The 26,181-nt window shown below is 54.8% G+C and overlaps 2 protein-coding genes across 6 annotated transcripts; both read left to right on the forward strand.

Annotated features, from left to right (window-relative positions):
• Nucleotides 1-3,018: 3,018 nt before the first annotated feature.
• GCAT (glycine C-acetyltransferase) lies at nt 3,019-24,553 on the forward strand. Of its 5 annotated transcripts, none has more exons than XM_074271652.1 (10): nt 3,019-3,154; nt 9,347-9,575; nt 14,336-14,466; nt 17,940-18,041; nt 19,095-19,241; nt 20,596-20,750; nt 22,719-22,801; nt 23,230-23,401; nt 23,697-23,818; nt 24,225-24,553. In XM_074271652.1, exons 2-10 carry the CDS (start codon nt 9,362-9,364, stop codon nt 24,374-24,376), a joined length of 1,278 nt encoding a protein of 425 aa, XP_074127753.1. In that variant the 5' UTR covers nt 3,019-3,154; nt 9,347-9,361; the 3' UTR covers nt 24,377-24,553. The 5 variants fall into 5 exon arrangements, with proteins under 5 accessions (XP_074127753.1, XP_074127752.1, XP_074127751.1 ...); XM_074271651.1 differs by lacking the exon at nt 3,019-3,154 and adding an exon at nt 7,493-7,942; XM_074271650.1 differs by lacking the exon at nt 3,019-3,154 and adding an exon at nt 8,957-8,973.
• H1-0 (H1.0 linker histone) lies at nt 4,418-7,123 on the forward strand. Its single transcript, XM_074271654.1, has one exon. It carries the CDS (start codon nt 4,972-4,974, stop codon nt 5,545-5,547), a length of 576 nt encoding a protein of 191 aa, XP_074127755.1. The 5' UTR covers nt 4,418-4,971; the 3' UTR covers nt 5,548-7,123.
• Nucleotides 24,554-26,181: the final 1,628 nt, after the last annotated feature.

Consider the following 26,181-nt stretch of genomic DNA (forward strand, 5'->3'; position numbering starts at 1 on the left):
TTCCTCTTCCTCCTCTTCTTTTCTTCATATACTCTCCTCTTCCTTATCCTCTTCCACCTTCTTTTCTTTTTCTTCTCCTCCTCTTCCTTATTGTTCTCCATCTTTTTCTTGCTACTATTATGTAATTATTCTATTGCACCAGGATACTCACCCCAAATCCCCTGATTTATTTTATTATTATTATTAGCTTATTTCAGTGGGATTGAGGGGAGGAGGAAGAGTCACTGTTAGAAGAATGAACTAGTCTGGCTACACCAGACATGGCTTCCTCTTCTCCTCACCTGTTCCCTGTATTCCATACTGTGATCTACAGTTAAACATTTGTTTATTTAACACACACTTATTAAGCACCAGTTGTTGTTCAGTCCAGTCTAACCCTTTGTGAGCCTCTTTGGAGATTTCTTGGCACAGTTCCGGGAGCGATTTGTCATTTCCTACTCCAGCTCATTTTACAGATGAGGAAACTGAGGCAGAGTGAAATGACTTGCACAGCCAGTAAATCTGTGAGCCAGGATTTGAACTCATGTCTTCCCGACCTCAGGCCCCTTGTCCTGTCCACTTTACTATACCTACTGTATACCAAAAACAAGCTGGGCTCTGGACTAAAAGACAAGATTTGTTAAGTCTTTCCTCCCAAGGAGTGAAATGACCGGTGCACAAACAAGCCACCACAAAGCTTTTATTATAAGCCTCTTGTGTGCCAGCTCAGTGGAAGGGCAGCTAGTGGTGCTGGGAGCTGAGGAGGGATACCCTTCCACCCGGAATCCTTCTACCAGGTGTGTGGAGGAAGAATGAAGAATCAGTTAGGAAAGGTGAGGAAAAGATGAGAGTTCCAAAGCCAGAACGAAGTGAAAAATGAATAAAAGTTAAAAAAAAAAAAAAAAAAAAAAAAAAAAGTGATGTAAGGTTGAAATTGCAAGAACTCAGCAAAGGCCTTCCCCAAGGAGGGGCTGCCGCAGTCCGGAAAAGGGCCGAGTTCCACCTGCGGGGCGGTTGACACGGGGGAGGGGGAGGGGAGGAACAATGTGGACGGGGACGTCACTCCGACGGCCGGGGGATCGTCTTGGATCTGGAACTACTAACGCGGGCTGGGATTGGCCCAGGACTGTTTAGACAATAAAATACGAATTGGGCTTTAAATTGCTAGCAGCCCATCGATTTGTTTTAGGCTGACATGTAAATAACAAAATAAAAAGCCTTTGGGGACCCACCGTTTCTCTCCCCCTCCTTCCCCTTCTCCTCCCGCCGCCCCCCCCAGCTACCTCCCTCCCCCACCCCCCCAGTGCTCTGTGCCTTACAGATAAAGCAGCAAAGTTTCTGAACTCGGAGTCCCGCGTGTCGCACGTCGGCCCTAACCCCGCCCCTCCCCCTCGCAATCTCGGTCTAGATGAATTAATCGCTTCGGCCTCTAAGGAGGGGCTGGTGGGGGGTGACAAATATCCCCAGTAACTTTCCTCCTCCGGAGAGGTTGGGGCGTGGTCACGACCGTAGCCGGGACCAGAAATTCCCCCACCTGATTAAAAGATCTATCGGAGCCCTTTGCTCTCGGGGTTCCAAGCCACCCCTCCCCCCAGCCAAAGGTTCCCCCCTCCCCCACCTCCCCACTCCTCAGCCCGGATAAACGAAGCCGTGTGGGTCAATAGCCCCCAAGCGTCCAAGGACACGCGTTAATGATTTACAGCCCCTTATTAAAAGGTCTCTTACAGTTTATCTTTCTTTGAGAAGTTCCTGACTTCTCGATCGGGGGCTAAAAGGTGGGGGGAGCTGGGAGAGGGAGTGGAGAAAGCCGGGGAAGAACTAAGGGAGGGGAGGGAGGGCAGGGCATTTGGGGGGCATCTCCCACCCCCGGGTTAGCCACCCTTCGAGGAGGGGCTCCGGCCACCCCCGGAGAGCCGGGGGCTCCCAGGCGCCGCCCTCCCCCCAGGAGGTCCCTGCCATCCTCTGCCTGAGCGGGCGGGGGGACGAGAAAGGATATACATTTTGGAAAATTCTCCCAACAAGATGGCGATAGGAGCGTCTGTCTCGCTGCATGCATGCACTCGCTGTCTGGGCAGTGAAAGTTTCCCAGACTCTCAGGGCGGCTCCGAGCCCCCCCTCTTGCCCGAGCCCCCACCCCTCAAGACCCCCGCCGCAGCCCTCCCTTTTCCAGAGCAGGAAGCTCGGATTTCTAGACGCGGAGTCCTCCCACACTGCCCCCAGATCCTCCCCCCAAAAAATCCCTAAGGAAGGAAACGAACGCCCATTGGAAATCTCAAGGGCGGATTTCTACAAAGAGGGGGGTGCTGGAGACCCCTAGGTCCACCCAGCCTGGCCCCCAACCACCTGAAGCCCCGATGAGGGGAGCCGTTTTTAGACCCCCCCTCCCCCAATCCTCCCAAACTTCCTGGCAAGACATAGGATTCTTCTATCAGACTGGCAGGAAGCCCCAGAGCTGGCCGGCCCCAGGTTCAAGGTGTGGGGATGTGTCTAAGGCGCCCTCCGTGCCCTCCGGCCGGACCTTGGCTTAGGATGCTAAGGGCACGGGCGGCTTCTGGAGTGGAGACAAAGATGGAGCATCCTTGGCTGCGGGCTTCCCTCCCCCGCCCCCCATCTCCTAGGAAAACATTGGAGGTGTTAGCTGGGGGGAGGGGGGATCCCGTGGATCCCAGGGTCGAGATGACCAAGGGTGGTATCTGTGTCACACCTCCCCCACACTCCCGCCTGAGACACTTGCCTTTGGGGAGGGGGGGTCCGGGTACCAAGGCGATGGGACTCCGTATAACACCCCTCCCCGATTCTCTCTGGCAGGCTGGGTTTACTTGAAAGATGCTGAGGGAAAAGAGAATAGAGGATGGTTGGGGGGGGGGGAGGTCCCTGCTCCAGATCACACTCGGATCCACAGAAGACTGGCCCCCCACCCCCACCCCGAGCCGAGGGTCCTAGGGCCCTGGCTCAGACGTGTGTGTCTGGAGGGGGGAAGGGGCTTCTAAAAGTGTCCGTTTGAAACAGTGATTGTTGGGGGATTGTTTTCAGCGTGAGAGGAAGAAAGTAAAAGTGAAGCCCCCCCTCAAAGGCCAAGGAAGTCAGATGTGAGTCCCGGCGGCCCCGGGAGTCTCTGAGACCAGTGGCCGCCCAGGGACGTGGGGTCCTGACCCGTGCGGAGGGCACTTAACAGGTCTAACTGGGAAAGGATGGGAGGAAATCGAATTGATACTGTTGGCTGAATCTGTGGGGGAGGGGACAGCCGGAGGGCCTCTTAACTGGCTTGAGTCCAGGGAATAAGTGTGGGGGTCAGCGGGGGACCGGTCACAGCGGGGTCTGCGGGGGAGGAGACCCTCTCAATGCAGGAGTTGAGGGACATTTTCCAAATAGGGGCAGAGGAGGATATAAATAAACATGGTGTGGTAGGTGAGTGGGTGTGGGGGGGAAAGGGGAGATTCCGAGCCCCTTTAGGAATGAAGTGGGGGACTTGGGAGGTCCTCACGGGGAGAACAGTTACCGGGGTCTCCAAGGGGATGATACCGTGGGGTTTCAGGTGGAGGAGAACCCCTAAAGCAGCGTCCAGAGCCACTTTCTAGAACTAAGGGAAAAACTTGGGGCTAGTGGTAGCCGGGTGTGGGGGGAAGGGGCCAGCCCGAGAACCCCCTTGGACCCTGAACTTGGGAGGCCGAGGGGACCCCCGGGGAGGGCAGACACGTAGATTACAGAGTGAGGGTCTCCCACGCCCCCACCCAGAGCTTTGGGGGAGCTTTCCCAAGCAAGGGAGAACTCAAGGAGCTGTCTGTGGCTGGACATGGGGGGGAAGGGGCCAGCCCCGGAGCCCCCTCGAGCGTGGGCGAGGGAAGCCCGCGGGGGTCCTCGGGCCCGCCGTCACGGAGGGTCTCGGGCCCCCCGCCCCCGCCCCGGGCGGAGCCCCCTCCCCCGCCCCCGGCCCGCCGGGCCACGCCGGGCGCCGCCGGGCGCAGGACTCCGTGTGTTAGTTGGGGTCGCTTCCCGGGCGCGCGGACGCGCAGAGGGGGCCCGCCGCGCGCGGGGACCGGGTCCCACCGCTGGCCCAGGCCCGGCCCTAGGCGTGGGGGGCGGCCTCGCGCCCCCGCGCCCCCGCGCCGCCGACCCCGGGCCCCGCAAAAGAGAAATGTGGCGGCGGCGCGGCTGCACCCGGCGCCGTTTGGGGCGGCCTGCGGGCGCGGGGGACGGCGCCGAGGACCCCGGCCAGCGCTGCCGGGAAGCCCCGGGAGCCGGGCAGCGGCGCGGGCCGCCGCCGGGGCCCGGGGCGGCCGGGGCCGCGGGGAAAGGGCCGGTTTGGACAGCGGAAGAAACACAGATGGCGGCGGCGCGGCGCCATTCCCGGCCGGGAGCAGGCAGCCAGCAGCCCAGTCCTCACCGCGGTCCGCCCGTTGCCGCTAAATACCCGGATGCGCCGGCGGCCGCCTGAGAGAGCCAGACGCCAAGCTGGGGAGAGGCTGAGCGGAGCGCAGCGAGCGGAGCCGAGAGAGAGCGGCCGCCGGGAGTCCGAGCCCGAACCGGAGCCGGAGCTGAGCGCTGCGGAGGCCGAGCCAGGCGGAGCAGCCTCGGGCACCCCGAACCACCACCACCGCCGCCGCCGCGCGCAGCCAGGGGGGCCGGGCCCAGGCCGCAGCCCGGCGTCCCCGGACCCCCGAGCTCTCCGGGGAAGCCGCCGCAGCGCAGGGGGGACGCAAGGGGACCCGCCGATCCGGTTCCCGAGCGCTCTTTAGGAAGGGAGAAGAGAGGCGGGGGACTCCGAGGCCTGCCCCGGGGCGGCCTTTTTCGGACATCTCTCAGCCCCGGTCTGAGAGCCGAGCCCCCCAAAAGGCGGCAGAGCCGGCGCTCCGGGGCCGCGCCTGGTGTTCCCTTCCCAGTCACCTCCCCCTGTGCGCCCCGCGGGGCGTGCTTCTCCATCCCAGGGAGGACTTGTCTCCCCAAGGGTGACCCGGGGACACTACGCGGAGAGAGCCGAAGCGAGCCCTCAGCATGACGGAGAACTCGGCCCCGGCTTCCAAGCCCAAGAAGGCGAAGGCCTCAAAGAAGTCCACGGACCACCCGAAGTACTCGGACATGATCGTGGCGGCCATCCAGGCGGAGAAGAACCGGGCCGGTTCCTCCCGCCAGTCCATCCAGAAGTACATTAAGAACCACTACAAAGTGGGAGAGAACGCGGACTCGCAGATCAAGTTGTCCATCAAAAGACTGGTCACCAATGGGGTCCTCAAGCAGACCAAAGGGGTGGGCGCCTCGGGCTCCTTCCGGTTAGCCAAGGGCGACGAGCCCAAGAAACCGGCGGTCAAGAAGGCGAAGAAGGAAGTCAAGAAGGCGGCGACCCCCAGGAGGGCGTCGAAGCCCAAGAAGGCCGCCACCACCAAGACTCCGGCCAAGAAGCCCAAAGCCGCGGCCAAGAAAGTGAAGAAAAAAGCCGCGACCCCCGCCAAGAAAGCCAAGAAGCCCAAGACTGTCAAAAGTAAGCCGGTGAAGGCGTCGAAGCCCAAGAAAGCCAAGCCGGCGAAGCCCAAAGCCAAGTCCAGTGCCAAGAAATCCGCCAAGAAGAAGTGAACGGGAAGTCCCTGTGGACGCTTTCTGGCGCTCCGTCTGTAAATAGATTTCGCCTATCCCCGTCCCTTTCCCCCTGGTCCCCTTTCTAGTGCGACTTTATAATGAGACTGAACTTTTCTTCCTCGGAAATTGTTAAAATAATTCCTATATTCTTAACCGATCAACGAGAACAGTCCGATCAGCCGATCTCCATAATCATGAGACTGTCCTTAATTTTTGTGTTGTTAACTTGTTTTTTAAGACCTTTCCGATGTAATGGATTTTAAGTCGGGGCGGGGCGGGGCGGGGGGGTGTATTTTGTATAAAGTACTTTTTGCGGGGTGTGGGGAATCGGGGAGTTGGGGAGGGGGAAGAGGAACGGAGGGAAGGAGACTGCTCATTCCACCCAGAAGAAAGGGACTCGAGTAACGCTTTCTCTCTAGTCACAGCCATTGGACAGGTCTCCAAAAGGCAGGGTCTGGGGCCCCTTTGAGGGGGACAAAGCTTGCAGGGACAAGGAGGAGGGTTATGGCCGAAAAGGAAACTCCTCTAAGATAAGAGTACCTTCCCAAAACACGCGGCTGGCTGTTGAGGCAACCCGAAAGGTTCTCCTGAGCTCTCGAGGGGGGTCTCAGTATTGGGAATTTAGTTTCCAAACGGTGCAAGAAAGCAGCTTAATGGAACTGCGTGGAGGGAGAGGAGCTGCAACTCTTAGCCATCTTTTTTTTTTGGGGGGGGTGGCGGTGTTCCTTTGTGGATGGGAAAGGATGCATTATCTCCTAACCTCTGAGAGGGTCTTAGGCTGGGGGGGGGGGGAGTTGGTCTGAAAGAGGCGAGGGGAGGGAGAGAGAGTCTTGAACAAGTGCCTGAATTTCTCCTGTTTAAGGTTTGTGCTTGTGTGTGTCTGCATCATTGTGATAGCTTTGTTTATTCTAAGGGTTGGGTGATTTCTTTTTTTCTTTCTTTTTTCTTGCCTTTTTCTTTTGCTCTTAAGAGTAGGTTGGTTGGCCCGGGAGTGGGGGGGGGGGAATCGAGGGTAGGGGGCGGCCGGCCCCGAACCCTGACTTTGCTGAATAGCGCAGAATGGCGATTTTTCAGCAAGAGTGGGCTGAGGCAGGCTCTCGCTCTAACCCGTGCCCTCCGGTCTCGCTCTCTTCCTCCGGGGTCGCTTTTCCGAACCCCAGCTTTTGTCTAATGAGCCACGTGTCCAGCGTAGAAAAGGCCCAACCTCTTCGGACTTTTTATTTTCTAGGTAGTTGTAATCGTAGTAGATTGGGGGGGGGAACTGGGAGGGAGTGGGTGGGGAGGGGGGGAAAGGAGCGGAGAAAGACATCATGCAGTCAATTTTGAATTTGCTCGAGTAGTTTTTTACAGAGCTGGATCTGTACCTAGTCCTTGCTTAAGTTTGCTTGGTGCTGCCCCCCACTGTGGGGCAATTAGTATGTTTGTTTCTTTAGTACCCTAGGAAAATCCCGCAGGATTGACGCCTGCACCTCTCTTTCATTTGCATTGTATTTTCTTTTGAGTGTGATTATTGCTGTCTTTGTAATTTTAGAATTTGAAATAAAATTGAAAAAAAGGACCAAAAAAAAAAAAAGCCCACCCCCAAACTAATGCCTTTATATGCAGCTCTCCGAGGCCTTTTCCTTTCATCCGCCGCCGCCGCCATCCGCGGAAGGTTTGGGAAACATGGGAAGGGTGGGGAGTGAAATGGGGGGGGCATTAGCGAGAGAACGCCCTAAGTCTGGGGTGGAGAAGAGGAAGATTTGGGGTCCTGGGCACCTTAGGCCCCAAAGGGTCCGGGAGGGAGGAGGGGGCGGGGGAGCGGAACGGGGATGTGTGGAAGCTTCGCAGGCTGGGGCTGCGTGGCCAGGATGGGGAGGGGCTGAGCATCCGGTAAGTAAAGGGGAATAGGAATGAGGTAGGGGCTGGGGGCGGGGTGACGGCTAAAAGTCTTCAAGTGTGAGGGTGCCCGGAGCCGGGGTCTCGGAAGGAGAGAGCGCCCCGCCCGCCTGCAAGCGGGGGCTGGCTGGAGCCCTTGTGGCTTCCTGACCATTTCCACCGCCAGACGCGCCTTGAGCCGGGGGCACTATCCCCCGGACTAGCTCCACCAAGGCTTCCCTGGTCGCTCCTGGAGAAAGCCCCCGCCCCCGCTTCCTTTTTCCGGGAGAGGGGGGGCGCGCTCTGAGGGCCGGGGACGTTCGCCCATCCAAGGATTGGTGATGTGGGCAGAATGTGCCGGATGGGGAGAGAAGAGCGATTCCCTGGCCCCACCCTCCCCCTTTCCCGTGAGGCCCGCCGCGAGTCCCCCTTCTGAGGAAGCCCACCCCCATTATCCTCCCGGCTCCTAGGATTTCGAGTAGGCCCGGACCCTAAGAGCCCGTGTCGAGTCTACACTGATCCTTGCGTCATACAGGTGAGGGCCCAGAGCCACGGAGGCGCACGATGACAGCTCCTGAGCAGCTGAAACCCACGTCTTCCGACTCCCAAGCCGCCGGTCTTTTGTCTACACCCTCTAGCTCCAGGCGGGAGTCCCGAGTCCTTTGCTGCCCACGCGCGGGCACGCACACGCCCCCCATCACGCCGGCAGCCGGCTTGTGTCCTGCTGACTGATCCGTCTTTTAAATAATAGCGAATGTTTTTGGAGAGCTTATTATGAGCCAGGCCCCGGACACGGGATATCTGCTTCGATCCTCTCTGGGAGGAGCTGCCATTATTACCCTCAGTCTACAGCTGAGGAAACCCAGACCGGCAGAGGTCAAATGGTTCGCCAGGCTAATAAAGCTAATAGGTATCCGAGCTCGGGAGGGATGGGCACGAGTAGCCCTTGGTGTCTCCTTGAGGGCACATCATTAGCTTTCTTTGTGTCCTCAGCGATTATTACAGTGCCTGTCATTCAATAAGTGCTTAATTAGGGTTGAGTAAGGGCGTCCCCCACCTCCATAAAAGTTTGAAGGAAGGGTTACTCTCTCCTCAGCGCCATAGCCCCTAAAGGATAGGGATGGGGGAGTGGCGTGGAGTGGGAATGGATCCATGATATCATTGCTTTAGGAAACTTCCCAGATGGGGAGAGCCCCTTTATCAAAGCAAGCCGACACCTGTACGACTTATAGCCTTAGAGAGTTGGCTTGGGATACGAGTGATGGCCTGGAGTTCCGCCACCATAAATGGCAGGGGCCAGACTCGAACCCAGGCTCTCCTGGCTCCGAGGCCCGGGCTTCCTTCTCTCCCTCTCTAGAAACGCGCGCTGATTGGCTGATTGGCTGATTGGCACGGAGTAGGTTCTTCATTGGAACACTGGGGGGGGGGGGGTAAAGGACTGGCCTGGAGTTCCGCCGCCATAAATGGCAGGGGGCGAGACTCGAACCCAGGCTCTCCTGGCTCCAAGGCCCGGGCTTCCTTCTCGCCCTCTCTAGAAACGCGCGCTGATTGGCTGATTGGCACGGAGTAGGTTCTCGCCAAGTGCTTCCTGTTGCTACCTGTGCGAGTTATAGACTCCTTATCAGTAAAGTGCGGGAAGATTTTCAGCTGCTGGCGGCGCTGGTGACGCTGGCTGTGCCAGGGGAAGGGAGCGGGGTGGGCTTAGACGGAGGGCCGGGGACAGAAGGGGATGGGTTGCACTCTCCGAGCCGCTCCCCGCCGCCCTCCTCCGCCCCTTTAAATGAACCCTGCTCGCGGCCCGCCCCGCGCGGCTCCCGGCTTCCCCATTGGCTGCCCGGGGGCCCTTGCCTCCGGACTCGCGATCCCGTAGATGCTGCTCGGGTGAGCGCCCCCCCTCCCCCGCCCAGCGGGAGCTCACTCCCGCCTCTGCCCATTTCAGGTGTAACTGACCGAGATGTGGTGCGGCCGCCTCCTGAGCTCACCCCTGGCCCGGGCCCGCCCCGTGGCTCCGGGAAGCCGAGGCCGCCGGGCGCAGTCGGCCCTGGCCCAACTCACCGGCATCTTGGAGGACCAGCTGGACGCGATCCGGGGGGCGGGCACGTGGAAGGGCGAGAGAATCATCACTTCCAAGCAGGGGCCGCACATCAGCGTGGAGGGCAGCCCGGGAGGTAAGGCCAGCCTGACCGGGGGGGAGGTGGGGGAGGGGAGGCTGGCACGGATGCTCCCGTCCCCTCCCCTGCCTCGGCGCTGAAAGCGAACCCTCGTACCCCCCGACCGCCGGCTGCAGGTGGCTAGCTTGGGGCGGCGTTCCAGGACCCGCCCCTTTGAGGATCTTCCCCACCATCATCCCCTTTCCTCCCAAGAAAATCGCTAGACCCTGGGAAGTAGCTGGGGGTTAAGGGTGGAAGCAGATTCATACGCATGTCTTATGCACACCCCCGCCCCAGCCGCCTCTTTGTGACCGGTTTCCCCCCGCTCCCGTTCCTTTAACCTGATTTCCCGAGTGGGGCGGGCAAGCAGTTCCTGCTGACGGCCAGGAGGCAGCTGCTGCGGGGTCCAGGTGCAGGGCCATTCTAGAGGGCCAGGTCTGAATTTGTGACGCCTGAGTGGGAAAGGGGGTGGGGGCGGGGATCTCTTAGGAGAAGCCTCCTTCTGGGCAAATGCCCTCCTCCTGCCTCGAGAGAGCTCCCACAGGTCAGCTTTTTAAATTCCCAGGCCTAATGATATCACTTTCCTCCTCACAATGCCTTCCCCGGCCTCCTGCTGTCTTGCAGGGGCTGTTAAGCATTCAGCCTTCTGTAGTCTGACTCCACCAGCCACCCTCAGGGCCAAATAGATACTGGCGATTGCAGCAGGTGGAGTGGAAGTGGAACTTCCCAGAATCTTTTTTTTTTTTTTTAAACAAATTCAAGGGGAAGGAATAGAGTCCTTGGTTTGAGTTCTTCCACAGAGATGTTTAAGAATAGCTAATAAACTAGGGAGATTCCAGAATGGAAGACTGAGAAACGTTTATGGTCAAATAAAGGAATGGGAGGATTCCTAAACTTGGAAATGATAGCAAGACTTAGAAAGCAGGCACCGAGTATGAAAGGAGCTGAAACTTACAAGTGAAAGAAGTTGAAACTTACAAGTGAAAGAAGCTGAAACTTACAAGTGAAAGGAGCTGAAACTTACAAGTGAAAGGAGTTGAAACTTACAAGTGAAAGGAGCTGAAACTTACCTCCTCTGATTGGGAAGGGATATCAGCACTTTGTACATGGAGAATCTACATTCATTTCAGGGGCTCTAGCCATCCAGAAAAGGAAAGAGGATTGGGAGAAAAAAAATAGCTTACCTGGCCAGAAAGAGAAAGTGGATGATGAGTTTAGGACACATCACTCACAAAACCTGGCACAGAGCTTGCACTGCGTGGTCCCAGGAGCCCTCTGTGGCTTCTGGAAGTCAAAGCTGGAAAGGTGGAATTAATTAAGGATGGAAAGAAATGAATTAATGAGAATTCAGAGTGGTTTCCAGCTTCACCTTAATAGAGTGGATGTCACTATAGATTGGTCTCTAAAACAGGAGGTTTTTATCTCCACCTAGTAGCCTGAGGCCGTTTCAGAGTTCACTTTCTTCCTTTGAGTCTTGGAATCTAGCGGGGCAGGTAGGGGGGGAGCCTCTGAGCTGCACATCTCAGTGCAGGGGATGGGAGGATGATAGGGACCTTCTTTCTGAAGATATGTGGGCTACAATATGGATTTGGGCTCAGAGGATGTAAATTTCGGCCCTCCACTGCTTCCTTCCTGTCCCACCTCATGCAAAAGCCTCCTGCTGACTCTAGGCTTGATTCAGGCCGGACTGTTGGAGGGTCTTTTCTGAGATTCTTGGTCCTGCAGTTTCTCCCTAGCCCTTTCTAATATCCTATTCCCCAAGCAGGCTAGACCAGCTTTCTTCAAGGATTGTGTCAGATTCTTAAATCCCTTCCACCCCTAAATCCTGTGAGCCCATTCGCCAGGGCTGAACTCCCATTTTTGTTTTATTCCCTCCTGCCTTCCCACCTGGCTTTGCTGACCTAGATCTGGTGTTTTAAAAGTCACCAAGGTTTCAAAAAAGCCACATTTCAAAAAAACACATTGCTGTAGACCCAGGAAAAGCATCTCCAAGGATAGATAAAAGCATTCCAGAAAAAGGTTATTCTTCTGCAAGGAAGTTAAAGCAGGCAGATGTCTTTAGGATCTTCTCTTTCATATTCTGAGAACCACTTTTGTATCCCTCTTAGACTAAGGTCCCCCCATTTAGCCTCAGATCCATCCCCCAAGGGGCAAAATTAACCCAACTGCCTGCATCTCAAGGTTGTTGCTCACTAGATTCTAGGCTGATATTGTGGGAATGTAAGAGTTAAACCTCCCTGGGACTTAACTCAGACCTCCCCAGTTCCACTCATGCCTTGGTCCACAATATCTGTTCTGTTCCCTTGCCTTGGCCCATCCACCATCCCAGTGCCACCATTTGAAATGCTGCCCTTCCTTACCTGAAATTCCCAGATGTTCTGACTGTTTGGGACCTCTCTCCTTCCCACGATTTCTCCTCCATTTCCATTATATGACTTAGGGCACTTAGCACAGTTTCTCCCAGTTAGTCATTCCTGCCTTCCTCAGTCTGGCCCTATGGATTTCTCAAAACCCCAAGGTTAAGACAGGGAGTTTTTCTTTTCTTTTTTAAATAATAGCTTTTTATTTTCAAAATTTATGCAAATACATTTTCAACATTCACCCTTGCAAAACCTTGTGTTCCAATTTTTTCTCCCTCTTTTCCCCCCCACCCCTCCCCTAGATGGCAAGTAATCCAATATATGCTAAACATGTGCAATTCTTCTAAACATGTTTCCATAATTATGCTGCACAAGAAAAATCAGATCAAAAAGGAAAAAAGAGAAAGAAAAAAAAAGCAAGCAAACAACAACAAAAATGAAAATACTATGTTGTGACCCACACAGTTCCCCACAGTCTCTCTCTGGTTGTAGATGCTCTCTTCTTCATTGGAACTGGCCTGAATCATCTCATTGTTGAAGAGAGCCACAGCCATCAGAATTGATCATTGTTATAATCTTGTTGTTGCCGTGCACAATGATCTCTGTAGGTGGTAAAAAGGGAAAAAAAATTGATAAAAACAGCCCACAGAAGATAAAAGCAGAATACAAATAAGTTCCTTGGGGTCTCAGGATCTCTACCCTATTAGAACTGTGCTAGGGTTTTATCCCTGCTGTGTGAATGGCCATCACCACATAGTGAGCAAGTGAAAGCTGAGAGCCAACCAAATGGCTCCTAATTCCAAATCCAGTGCTTGGAGACCCCCAACATAGACTCGTGGGATCTCAAGAACAAGTGTCTTGTTTCCCATCGTTCCCCACCCACCGGGCTCCCCTCTGTTCCCCAGTATAAATCAATGCTTTTTGAACAGTGCACTGGCATTTTACCTCTGCTTATGATTGATGCCTAATAAATGTGAGTGTGGATCATAACACAGCATTTCCACTCTTTTTGTTGTCGTTTGCTTGCTCTTTTTTCTTTCTCATTTTTTTTCCCTTTTTGATCAGTGCAGTAAGATAATTGTATAAATATGTGTGTGTATATGTATATGTGTGTGTGTATATATATATGTATATGTGTGTGTGTATATATATATATATATATATATATATATATATATATATATATATATATATATATGATTTACCATATATTTTTATTGTTTAACATACATTGGATTACTTGCCATCTAGGGGAGGGAATTGGAATACAAGGTTTTGCAAGGGTCAGTGTTGAGAAATTGTCCATGTGTATGTTTAGAAATAAAAAGTTTTAATTAAAAAAAAAAAGTGTCTGGCTAAATGAATAGAGCCATGGTGCTCTGCAAAGCTCTGTCAGATAAGACCTGCAGGGAGCCTTCCATCTAGGTTAGTGGTCCAGTTTGGGTACCAGTGGGCTAGACTTGGTTAGCCAGAAATGAGCAAAGGAAAGTGGATCAGAACACTGGCCAGAGCAGCCCCAGCCAGGGTTCTCACCCTGGAGTAGTGGGATGTCTACACTCTCCCACCCCCTGGCCTGGGGCCCAGGAAACGGCTGTTGACTTTGGCTGCTTTCCTCAGTGTCCCCCAGGCCACTCCAGCCACTTCCCTTCTCTTCCCTCCTTCTCTCCCCTCCCCTTTCCTTCACTCTTCCTCTCTTTGTCTCTCCTCCTCTCCTTTCTCCCTCTTTCTTTCCCTCCTTCTTTCTCTCCTTTGCTGCCACTTCCCTTCTCTTCCCTCCTTTTCTCTCCTCCCCTCTCCTTCACTCTACCTCTGTTTCTCCTCTCCCTTCTCTCTCTTTTTTTCCCTTGCTGCCTCTTTCTCTCTGTGTGTCACTAACTTATATGTACACAAACACACAGCCCATCATCACCACCCCCCCAGACCTAAGAGGCTTCTCATCTTGCCGATTAGAAAGCTGGGCCCAGCCTTCCCATTTGCACCGAGGGTTCACGGCCTATGCTGGATGAGACACTGAAAGGCTTTGGGTTCCTGAGTCCCTGGACTCACAATAACGACACTTATGGAGTTTGCAAGGTGGCAAAACATTTTACATCCCCTGAATTTCCTTGCATCCTTGGAAGCAGGTGCTATTATTATGATTCCCATTTTATAGATAGATAACTGAGGCTGAGAGAGTGTAAATGACTGGTCAGGGGTCCATAGCTAATAGGGGACTGAGGTCACGTTTCAAGTCAGATCTGCCCTGGATTTATATCAGATGTGAGGAGGAATCTGGGTTCTCCGGCTTAAAACCCACAAGCTTCTGGGACACTCCTTCCCCAAGCAGGCTGTTCCCTCATCCATAAAATAAGAGGTTATCATGAGCTCCAAGAACTCTCCTGGATCCAAACCCTGGATTTTCTCACTTCTCTCCCACAGGGATCCTTAATTTCTGTGCCAACAACTACTTGGGTCTTTCCAGCCACCCAGAAGTGATCCAAGCTGGCCTGAGGGCTCTGGAACAGTTTGGAGCCGGCCTCAGCTCTGTCCGGTTCATCTGTGGGACGCAGGTATGCTCTGCCGAGCCGGACCCAGCTGCTCCCTCCCCCAGCCCCCCGGCCTGCCGAGCCAAGTCTCGGGCCCTGGCCTGGGAGGTCGGACACCTGGCCTCTAGTCACAGCTCAGCCTCTGGCCGGCAGTAAGACTTCTGATATCAGAACCTGTAAAACGGGAGGGACTCTCTGTCTCCTGTTTGTCTTTCAGGGGCGGTGTGATAACAGAGTGATGAGAAATCAATCAGGAGGTATTTTAGTAAGCACCTACTGTGTGCCAGATGCCATGCTAAGTCCTGGGCCCTAGCTGAGAGACAATTGGGTATTTCTACTGGAAACAGAATAAATTCAAAGGCAGCCTGGGAGGAAGGGCGGCAGCAGTGAGGGGGGTCAGGCAGAAGACAGAGCTGGGCCTTGAAGGAAAAGAGAGATTCTGGGAGAAGAAGTGAGGGGGCAATAGAGAGGTGCAAAAAACGGAGGCGAGATCCCTTGGGGAGGCAGGGAGGCGGGGTGCGGGGGGGACCCATGGCCACTGAGGCTGGAAAGATGGCTGGTAAGGGGGATTTCTGTGTTATTCTCCTTAGGGAGTCTTTGGGGGTTATTGAGGAGGGGGAGAGAGCGCCAGATCCACCATTAAGGGAGGTCACTTTAGCAGCTTCCAGGACAGATTCCCAGATCTCCATGGGTGAGGAAGCAGGCGACATGGGCTGGGCCAGGAGCCAGATGTTAAGTGGAGAGAAGGGGTCAGAGGAGAGAGATGTTCCAGAGGCAGAAAGGGTAAGAGGGGGCGGCTAATTAGTGGCGGGAAGCCAGGAGCGGAGGCTCGTGATGATGCAGCTCAGAAATGCAAGGAAAGTCCCTGAATGGTTTGGGGTGGGTTTGAGGAATCTTCAACGTCCAGTCTCTGCTCTTTCCCCCCTAAGTCCTTGATCTCTACAGACTCTGTACAGGGAGAGGGTTGGGCTCCTCTTTGTCCTCTGGCTGACCAGTGGGGTCCCCGTGACTTGAGGAGGAGCCCCTCCAGGACTGCCCGTGGCGGGAGGGAAGTCCAGGTCCTGGAAGGCTGTGCTCGCCCGATGGAGACTCCGGCCTCCAAGCCAAAGACAGGGTGCTGAGTGGGAAGTGGGGCTTCTCAAGTCTACAAAGGAAACACTATCATAGGGTTAAAAACCAGATTCCCAGAGCCTCGATTAGGCTTCCCAGGATATGGGGAAGGGGCAGTGCGGTCACACGGACGGAGCACAGGATTCCCAGAAGATGGCTCTAATCTGAGTCCATCCATCCTTTGTGACTTTTGCCTCCATTTCCTTGTCTGTAACAAGAGGGAAAGGTGAACTAGATGGTTTCTGAGGGTCCTTCCAGCTCTTTTTTAGAACTATAACAGCCTCAGTTTCCCCATCTGTAAAAGGAGAATATTGGGACTAGATGCAAGGTGCCTGGAGTAAAATTTGGGAGGAGTAAATATCTGAGGTAAATCTTGTCTGTCTCCCAGCCTGGGACTCTATTTCCTTATTTGTAAATCTGGAATAAGAATATGGCTACGACCTGAATCACAGAACTATTAAGGGGAAATTAATAGATTTCTGTAGAAATAAAAAAAAATGCTATTACTGGGGGAAGGGGAAAAGGTGGGAAGCATTTGTTAAGCACCTCCTATGTGTGTTCATATGCTAAACACTTTAGAGTTTCTCATTTGATCCTCACTACCACCCACAGAAGGGCTGTTATTATCCTTTTTTTTACAGACAAGGAAACTGAGGCAGACAGGTTAAGCCGCAGGAAATTGAATTTAGGACTGACTTCCTGACTCCAGGCCCAGGACTATCCAGCTGATTTTATCCAGAGAAGCTTTTATAAGAGATTAACGGACTCTCCCTATTTTTGTAAAATTTTTAAAAAATACTCAATGTCTATATCTATCTGTCAATTGATGGATTATATCGATATCCCTTCCTTACCAGCAGAGCTGGCCTTGAGCTTACAAGCACCAAGATTTGCAACCTGGAAGAAATAACAGAACCCATCTGGCCAGGTCCTGTCATTTAAAAGGAGTTTGAAGGGAGAGGGGAAGGTTCTTGACCAAGATCAAACAAATCCCAGAGGCAAAAATCAGAACCCTCTGTCAGGTTCTGAAACAAATCAAAATGTGAGTTGAGGAATAAAGTGTCTCTAATTGAGGTGATTAACGGGGCAGTAAACCAGACATTCTGGGGGGTAGCCAGTAGATTTGCCAATTCTAAGACTGCCCTTACTCCGCCATCTTGGCTCCACTTCCAACTCGCTTCTTAAACCATTAGGAGGAGAGGGGAGGAGGCAGTCAAGGAGGCCTGGTCCGCGGCCCATGGCAGTCTGGGACAGGAAAGCCGCCTCATTTGGCTGGTTGGCCCTGAGTCCCAATGGAAGGAGGCAAGGACATCAAAGGCCTAGATCCAGCTTGAGCCGGGCTCCCCCACTGGGCAGATCTCAGGATGAGGGGACCTCACTGTGGTTCTGCGCAGTCTAATCAAGAGCAGTTGTCATAGGAAGAGAAATATGAGGAATATAGATATAAAATATATAGTATATATTAATATATTTATATTATATATGAGTATACAATATTTTATATATTTATTTGATGTATTTATATTATTACATAAATATGTACTTTATATATTTATTTGATGCATTTATATTATTATATAAATATATATTTTATATATTCATGTTATATATAAAATATATATTTATATAGTCGAAACATAAGAAATAAGAAATTCTGACATTACAAGGATCATTTTAGGGAACAGCACCCCTACAGCATTTGGTATTAACAATTATGGTCATTATATTAATAATTTTCTATCACCTCCAAACCTTCTATGGGTGCAAGTGAGCAGCCACAAACAGAACCCCTCCCTCCTCTTCTTTCTGCTTCTGAAATGGCACTTTGGGTCAGACACAACCTTTGACCTCCCAGAATGCTGGCCTGGGGGCCTTCTCTGGGGTATCTCCTGGGTGAATTTCTCTGGGCTCTTGGACTTTTCCCAAACATAATTTCTCACCCCAGGAGTGTGTCCTAGTGCCCACTCGATGGCCCCCTCTCTGAGCACGGGCCTGCCTCATGTCCATTTCGTTATCCCCAGCAATATTTAATAAATATCATTAATATGGTTACCATAATAATCTTTCCTGAATGTTTGTTGAATTTTGAAAGAATCAAATTAAGGATTTTAATTGTGAGTTCCTTCTCTGTGTTTACACTTTAGTACTTAACGTTCCTTCCAGTTCTAGTGTTTTTACACTCCAAGGTTCTCCCCATCCACGCAGGCAACCAGCTGCTCCGACATTCCCCGGCCTAAAGTTCTTCCCTCTTCTTGGGCCTCCCCGGCCCTGACTTTCCCTGTTCTGAGACACTGAAGCCCTGCGGTCCTGCTGAGCCCGCCCTGGGCCTGAGTGGACAGGGGGCAGACCCCTGAGGTCCGCACCTTAGAGGGCATTTCTCCCTACAGAGCATCCACAAGGCCCTGGAGGAGAAGATCGCCCGCTTCCACCAAAGGGAGGACGCCATCCTCTATCCCAGCTGCTTTGACGCCAACGCCGGCCTGTTTGAGGTAGGTGAGCTCGGGCCTGGCTGGCCTCCGGGCCCTTAGGGGAGACTGGGAACCAGGGGCCGGAGGGGGATAGAGGCTGGGGGCTGCGGGCGGGGCTTCCACACATACTATGGTCAGCAGAGTCAGAGTCCGACCCCCAAGCCTAGAACATAGACTGCCAGGGACCAGATGAAACAGACCCTGGTCACGGAGGGAAGGAGGATGAAAAGGGAAGAAAGGGACAGGTGCAGGGGAGGAACCCAAGTGCAGATCCTACCCCAACACTGCTTGCCCCTAACCAGTCTGTGTGTAAGTGTCCTGCTCTGTAAAATGGGAGTGGGGCAGAGGAGAGAAGTCATTTAACCTGTCAACCTCAGTTTCTCCATCTGTAAAATGCGAATCATAATAGCAGCTACCTACTGCCAGGGGATGAGGCTCACAGGAGATAGTATTGTAAAGTTCTCAGTATAGTATAGTAGGTGCTTAATAAATGCTTATTCCCTTTTGTCCTAAATATAATATTTTTTAAAAATTCAACAAAAATGAGATTAAAATGTTAAAATATACAGCTAGGGAGATAAGTAACAAGGTCCTTGTTCAGAGGCCTAGGGTCCCCACTACTGAAATCAGAGAAAAAGCCAGACAGTAATGAGAAAAATGTCAAAATGTCAGCATATAACTAAAGACAGTCTCCAACATGCTACCAGAGCAGTCTGGTGTCAGCTCTCACTTCTGAAAGTTAGTAGCTATGTGACCATGATTAAAAACCTTAGTGAGGAAGAGGAGGGAGAGGAGGAGGAGGAAGAGGAGGAGAGAAAAAGATGAGAGGTCCACACTGCAGCTAAACTTCAGTGAGCTGATGGAGATAGAGCTTTCAGGAAAGCCTGAGGAGTTTGGAGGGGCTGGGAGGACACCAGCCTGGGTCAGACTGAGCTCTTGAGTTTGGAAGCAAGGGCCGGCCCCCAGCTGGGCCAAGATGTCCCAGAGGTGGCGGGGCAGCCCGGGGCCCAGAAGGGGCAGCATCTGATATTGGTTTCCCCCACCCCACCCCTACCCCCCATTGCCTCCTTCCAGGCCCTGCTGAGCCCAGAGGACGCCGTGTTGTCCGACGAGCTCAACCACGCCTCCATCATCGATGGCATCCGCCTCTGTAGGGCCAGCAAGTACCGCTATCGCCACCTGGACATGGGCGATCTGGAGGCCAAGCTGCAGGAGGCCCAGGTATCCAGATAGTGACAGTCCTGTGTTCCTGATCCAACTTTTCTGTCTTAAGATTCACAAAGTCCTTTTCTCACAATAACCTTGTGAGAGGAGGTAACACATGTTTTGTTATCAAGGGAGGGAGGGAAGGAGAGAGAAAGAAGAAAGGAATAAAAGAAGGCAGGGAGGGAGGAAGAAATGACAGAAGGAAGGAAGGGAGGGAGAAAAGAAAAAAGAAGGAAGGGAGAAGAGAGAAAAGAAAGAAGAGAGGGAGGAAGAAAGGAAAGAAGGAAGGAAAGAAGGAAGGAAGGGAAGAAGAAAGGAAGGGATAAAGAAAAGATGGAAGGGAGTGAGAGAGAAAGGATAGAAGGAAGGGGAGAAAGGAAAGAAGAAAGGAAGGGAGGGAGGAAGAAAGAAAGAAAGGATGGAGGAAATAAGGAAGGGAGGAAAGAAAAGAAGGAACAGAGGGAGGAAGAAAGAAAAGAAGGAAGGAAAGAAGGAAGGAAGGGAAGAAGAAAGGAAGGAAGAGATAAAGGAAAAATGGAAGAGGAAAGAAGGAAGGAAGGGGAGAAAGGAAAGAGAAAGAAAGGAGGGAGGGAGAAAAGAAAGGAAAGAAGAAAGAAAGATGGAGGAATGAAGAAAGGGAGGGAAAGAGAAAGGAAAAAAAGGAATGGAAGAAGGGAAGGAAGTAGGGAGGGAAGAAGAAGAAAGGAGGAATAAAGAAAAGAAAAGAAAGAAAGGAAAGGGAAATTAGAAAGAATGAGAAAAAGGGAGGAGGGAAGGAGAAAGGAAAGAAGAAAGGAAGAAGGAAGAGGAGGGAAGGAAGGAGGGCAGCTCCCAGTCAGTTTTCAGACCAGGATTGACCCCCCGGATGTCCTTGGACTCAGAAGTCCCATATTTTGCCTAGTTTTGACCACAGGGCTTCTCAAAAATCAGGCCTCCCGGTCAGGAGCCCTGGGGACCTCCCATTGCTAGGAGGTGCAGCCCCCGGCCCCTGCCCCTTTGTCCTGTTACTGAAACCCCTTTGTCTGTGTCCCAGTCCGATCCCCTGGATGGGGCCCAGAATCCCCCCTAAGCAGGTGGCAGCCTCCCATGCTCTGCTCCCGAGGGGTCCTGGTTCGTGGGCCCCTCTGTGTCCCCCCAGTGCACCGGAGGCCTTCCCTGGGTTTCCAGGGAGCTCGGTACTCACTGGGTCTGTCGGCCTCTCGCTCCTGGCTCTCCTCTGGCCAGCCTCCCCCTCTGCTGCAGCAGCCATTTTGCTCTGGGCCCCCTGCCTGGCCGGCTGCCCTGGAGATTTGTGCCTGGTTCACAAGGGGCGTGGGAGCAGAAGCGTGGGCACTCCCCAAGCCCAGCGCCTGCCCTTGCTCCCCCGCAGAAGCACCGGTTGAGGCTGGTGGCCACAGATGGGGCCTTCTCCATGGACGGTGACATCGCGCCCCTTCGGGAGATCTGCCAGCTGGCGCAGAAATACCAAGCCGTGGTCTTTGTGGATGAGTGCCACGCCACCGGCTTCCTTGGGCCGAGCGGACGGTGAGAGGCTGTGACCCATCCCCACCGTCTCAGCCTGGGCTGGGGTTCTCGGCCATGAAGGCTCACCTACCCATGCGAGGCTGGGCTTAGTGCAGCATTCTGAGGGGAAACTGAAGCAAGGCCCTCCCAGAACAGGGCTTTCTCCTTGGCCTTCCTAGACAGATTGGCAGCTGTGCCCTGTGGCAGCGGGCCCCGGAGGCCTCCTGAGGTTTAGTTGTCCCTGTCCTGTGGCTGTGGATCCCGGAGGCCTCCTGAGGTTTAGTTGTCCCTGTCCTATGACAGCGGGCCCCGGAGGCCTCCTGAGGTTTAGTTGTCCCCGTCCTGTGGCAGCGGGCCCCAGAGGCCTCCTGAGGTTTAGTTGTCCCCGTCCTATGACAGCGGGCCCCAGAGGCCTCCTGAGGTTTAGTTGTCCCCATCCTGTGGCTGTGGATCCCGGAGGCCTCCTGAGGTTTAGTTGTCCCCGTCCTGTGGCAGCAGGCCCCGGAGGCCTCCTGAGGTTTAGTTGTCCCTGTCCTGTGGCAGCGGGCCCCGGAGGCCTCCTGAGGTTTAGTTGTCCCTGTCCTGTGGCAGTGGACCCTGGAAGCCTCCTGAGGTTTAGTTGTCCCCGTCCTATGACAGCGGGCCCTGGAGGCCTCCTGAGGTTTAGTTGTCCCCGTCCTGTGGCAGCGGGCCCCGGAGGCCTCCTGAGGTTTAGTTGTCCCCGTCCTGTGGCAGCGGGCCCCGGAGGCCTCCTGAGGTTTAGTTGTCCCCGTCCTATGACAGCGGGCCCTGGAGGCCTCCTGAGGTTTAGTTGTCCCCGTCCTGTGGCAGCAGGCCCCAGAGGCCTCCTGAGGTTTAGTTGTCCCTGTCCTGTGGCAGCGGGCCCCGGAGGCCTCCTGTGACAGCGGGCCCCGGAGGCCTCCTGAGGTTTAGTTGTCCCTGTCCTGTGACAGCGGGCCCCGGAGGCCTCCTGAGGTTTAGTTGTCCCCGTCCTGTGGCAGCGGGCCCCGGAGGCCTCCTGAGGTTTAGTTGTCCCCATCCTGTGGCAGTGGACCCCGGAGGCCTCCTGAGGTTTAGTTGTCCCCGTCCTGTGGCAGCGGGCCCCGGAGGCCTCCTGAGGTTTAGTTGTCCCCGTCCTGTGGCAGCGGGCCCCGGAGGCCTCCTGAGGTTTAGTTGTCCCCGTCCTATGACAGCGGGCCCTGGAGGCCTCCTGAGGTTTAGTTGTCCCCGTCCTGTGGCAGCAGGCCCCAGAGGCCTCCTGAGGTTTAGTTGTCCCTGTCCTGTGGCAGCGGGCCCCGGAGGCCTCCTGTGACAGCGGGCCCCGGAGGCCTCCTGAGGTTTAGTTGTCCCTGTCCTGTGGCAGCGGGCCCCGGAGGCCTCCTGAGGTTTAGTTGTCCCCGTCCTGTGGCAGCGGGCCCCGGAGGCCTCCTGAGGTTTAGTTGTCCCCATCCTGTGGCAGTGGACCCCGGAGGCCTCCTGAGGTTTAGTTGTCCCCGTCCTGTGGCAGCGGACCCCGGAGGCCTCCTGAGGTTTGGTGTCCTTCCTGAAGGCTAAGCCCGGGCCCTGGCTGCAGGCCTCAGCCTGGCTTGCTGGTTGCCCCCAGGACAGCTGGAAGAGCACAGACCCCTAGAACTGCAGAAGTTAAGGGACTTTAGTAGAAACCGAGGCCATGGAAGTCAGTCAGCTTCCCAGAGCGCAGCCCCATGCTGGCGGCCGGACGGGACTTGGTCTCCCTTTGGCATCCGTCTCCGTGACCCGTGGAGCCTGCAGCTCTCAGAGCGGGTGCTGATGGTAGTAGAGGAGTGTCTGGGTACCTGCCCTCACCAGAGGCTCGGACAAGAGGCCTGGGGATCGAGCACTGGGGGAGGGGGAGAGGGTGTGATAAGGGCCTTGGTAGGAAGGATGTGTCCAGAAGGGACCCCCAACCAAGCCTGCTCAGGGAGGAACAGGATGGGGGGCAGCTAATGAGGGAGCTCCATTCCCTTTCAGGGGCACTGACGAGCTGCTGGGAGTAATGGACCAAGTCACCATCATCAACTCTACCCTGGGAAAGGCCTTGGGAGGCGCTGCAGGTTGTCTGGACGTGTCCCCTTCCCTCTGCCCCTAGCCTGGGATCTCTAGGGGCAGGAGAGGGGCTCCTCCCCTCCTTCCTTCTCTCCCTCCCACATTGAGGGGGTCTAGAGTGGAGAAGGTCTGCAGAGGGTGCTTTACCCAGAACACTCTCTCTAGCGTCAGTCAATGCACAAGCATTTATTAAGTACCTACTGTGTTGCGGGCTGGAGATTTAAGTACACTGAATGAAACTTGCCGGTCCATGATGGAACCTTCTCCTTCCAGAGGAAGTCTCCCAGTCTCTAACAATTAACCATTTCTTCTGCCCGGCTCACGTGCAGAGCCCCTCACTCACCTCTCGTTCTGGTCTCAGGGGGAGGTCCGCGGCTTGTGGGATGGGGGGAATTGGGAAGATGCTCGGGACAGTAACCCAGCCTTCCTCTCCCAGGGGGCTACACCACCGGGCCCCGAGAGCTCGTCGCCCTCCTCCGGCAGCGGGCCCGGCCCTACCTCTTCTCCAACAGCCTGCCTCCCGCCGTGGTGGGCTGTGCCTCCAAGGCCTTGGACCTTCTCATGGAGAGCGATGCCATTGCCCAGTCCATGGCCGCCAAGACCCGACGGTGAGACCCGGCCCCGGGGGGAGGGAGCCCCTTCTCCCAGCATCCTCAGCCCCGCTTTGGGCCCCTCTCCCTCCTACCACGGCCATTCTCTGGGCCAAGGAGACCAAGACCAAACCTCCTGCCCATGACACGTGCCATCTGCATCCCTCCCCAGGCTCTCGCCCACTTTCCTGTCCCTCCCACAGCCCGAGTACCATTTCCAACAGCGAGCCCTGTGCCTGGCCCTTCCCCTCCTGAGCTGAGACCAGGGCTTGGGGACCGAAGCCACCTGGCTTCTCTCCCCACCCCGCCACAGGTTTCGCAGCAAGATGGAGGCTGCCGGCTTCACCATCTCGGGCAAGGAGCACCCCATCTGTCCCGTGATGCTGGGGGACGCCCGGCTGGCATCGGTCATGGCTGAGGACATGCTGAAGAGAGGTGACCCGGGGGCTGGTTGAGGGCACCTGGGCAAGGCTCTGCCCCCAGCCCAGACTCAATTTCCCCTGCACCTTCATATAATATCTGGAGAGAGAATATGTAGTCTTAGGAGTGGGGAAACAGGACTGAGGAAACCAAACTCCTCCCTTCTCCTCCTCCCTCTCAGAACCCCTCGGGGCTGAGGGGACCTGCTCTTCTGCCCCAACCAACAGAACCTGTCGGGCCTCCCTGGAGGCCCATTCAGGTAGGGGAGGAGCCTCAGCACAGGTGTGGTCGCCCGGTGACCTTCAGGAAGTCCCTCCCTCCCTGGGCCTCAGTGCCCTATTCTGTAAAATCAGGGACTTGGTGGGGGGCTGGCCACGGGGGGCCAGAGCTCAGAGCTTTGACGTTCAGGGCTTGCCACCAGGAATCTTTGTCATCGGCTTCAGCTACCCCGTGGTGCCCAAGGGAAGAGCCAGGATCCGGGTTCAGATCTCGGCGGTTCACAGCGAGGAAGACATCGACCGCTGCGTGAAGGCTTTTGTGGAGGTGGGAAAGCGGCATGGGGCCATCCCATGAGGATGCTCAGGGCCTTCCTGGGAGCTGGCCCTCCCCGGTTCAGCCCGTCCAGGGCCCCCTCCTTCTGCCCTCGGCAGAACCAAGTGCCTGGAAACCAAAAACAGACTTTGTACATTTTCTGTTTCTTATTCTGTAATAAACTGCCCAGTGGGCTGAGCCTGGGGTCAGAAATGCCAAGTAACCATTCAGAAATGGAGCGATTGTGTCTGGGGTGGGAGTTCCCCGCCCCAGGAGATGCACCCCAAAGGAGGATGGTCCAGGAGACCATCCAGGATTTCTCGTGGGACTGATTGACTCCCTGTCCTGAGGGCCTGAGAGCGGGGGCTGGGGACAGACCCCATGCCCGCATGTGCTTTTCTGCCTCAGGAAGGGGGCCACCCCCCCAGAATAAGCCAGTTTCATCCCCTCCCCAAACTGAGACGACATTACCGTACCCCTTTCCGGCTTTGCCCTTCTGTCTCCCCAGCCCTGGGCTTCCCTGCCAGTGGGCTCCGGGGCCCCAACTGCAACCAGCGCAGGCCCAAACACCAGCCTCAGAGCTGCCTTCGAGGCTATCCTAGATTTCAGGCCAGAGAACCTGGGTTCGCATCCCAGGCCTTACTCTGACCTTGAGTGCAGATTTAAAGGCGGGTTATTTAATCCAAGCACCTCATTTTACAGACAAGAAAAAGTAGCAAGGTTCCCCTGGATGGCTGTCCCCGAGCCTGGAGCCACAGCTTGATGGGCTGGGGAGATGGGAGGCTGGGGGAGTGATCTCACCTCCTGTAGGACCGAGCAAACCTGCTTGCACCGGCTCCCCTGACACTAGGCATCTGACCTGGGTGGCCCCCAAGACAACTTCAGGACCCCTCAGCTTCTCATAACCCATCAAAGCAATTCAATAATAATAATAATTAATTCCAAATTTTTTATTTTGGTAAATGCCTTATTTTTTTCTAATTTCAAAATGAATCTTATTTGATTTAAAAATAATAATTTAATCAATAATACACCGTGCCTTAAGGTATACAAAGTGCTTTTACATTATCCCACTGAAACCCCCCATCCTTTCCATCCACCCGCCCCTGGTTTTCACCCTCCTCTGAGTCGGGCAGAAGGACTAGGCCTGGATCACACAGTAAGGGTCAGCACAGTATTTGACCCCGTTCTGACTCCATATTGAGGCTGATTCTTCAGAATAAAGGTGTGAGGCAGCTGAAGCTCCACTTTAGGGTCAGGGAGGGAGCCTTCCGAGGTACAGGATGCTACTGCAAAGAGGTTTGGAGGAGAATGGATTTGAAAAGGTCCTTGCATAGGGCCGGTCTTAATGGTGGGGCGTCAGGCAGGGGAGGGAGGTCTGGGAATTTCCAAAGGGTCTGCCAAAGGAGGGATGGCCCCTGCCCCTTATTAGATGCTCAAGTGATGGAGATTCTAGAGAGCAAAAGGGGGAGGGGGGCAGCTCCCCCGTGGGTGGGGAGTAGGGAGACTCAGGGCGGCTGTTTGGGCTTGAGAGCTGGAGCTCAGGCCCCCAAGCCTGGCAGAAGCCATAAATAACCCATTGTGGTCCCTACCCACGATGGGGATGGGGGCTGCCCTTCCCCCACGGCCTTAGGATCCCGCCTGGCCCAGGAGAAGGGGCCGCCGATGCAGCCAGAATCCTTTACTTCCCTCTGGGTGGGCCGGGGCAGAAGCACTGGCCATGGTCCCACCAGGGACCTGTTCCGCTTGGTGACCCTGGGACGAGGGGAAGAGCAGTGAAGCGGGGACCTTTCTCCCCTTTTGGAGGGGAGCTCCTGGGAGGTTTAACCCCAGAAAAGGGGGTCCCG

The sequence above is a fragment of the Sminthopsis crassicaudata genome, chromosome 5 (assembly GCF_048593235.1).
Source record: "Sminthopsis crassicaudata isolate SCR6 chromosome 5, ASM4859323v1, whole genome shotgun sequence".
NCBI lineage: Eukaryota > Metazoa > Chordata > Mammalia > Dasyuromorphia > Dasyuridae > Sminthopsis > Sminthopsis crassicaudata.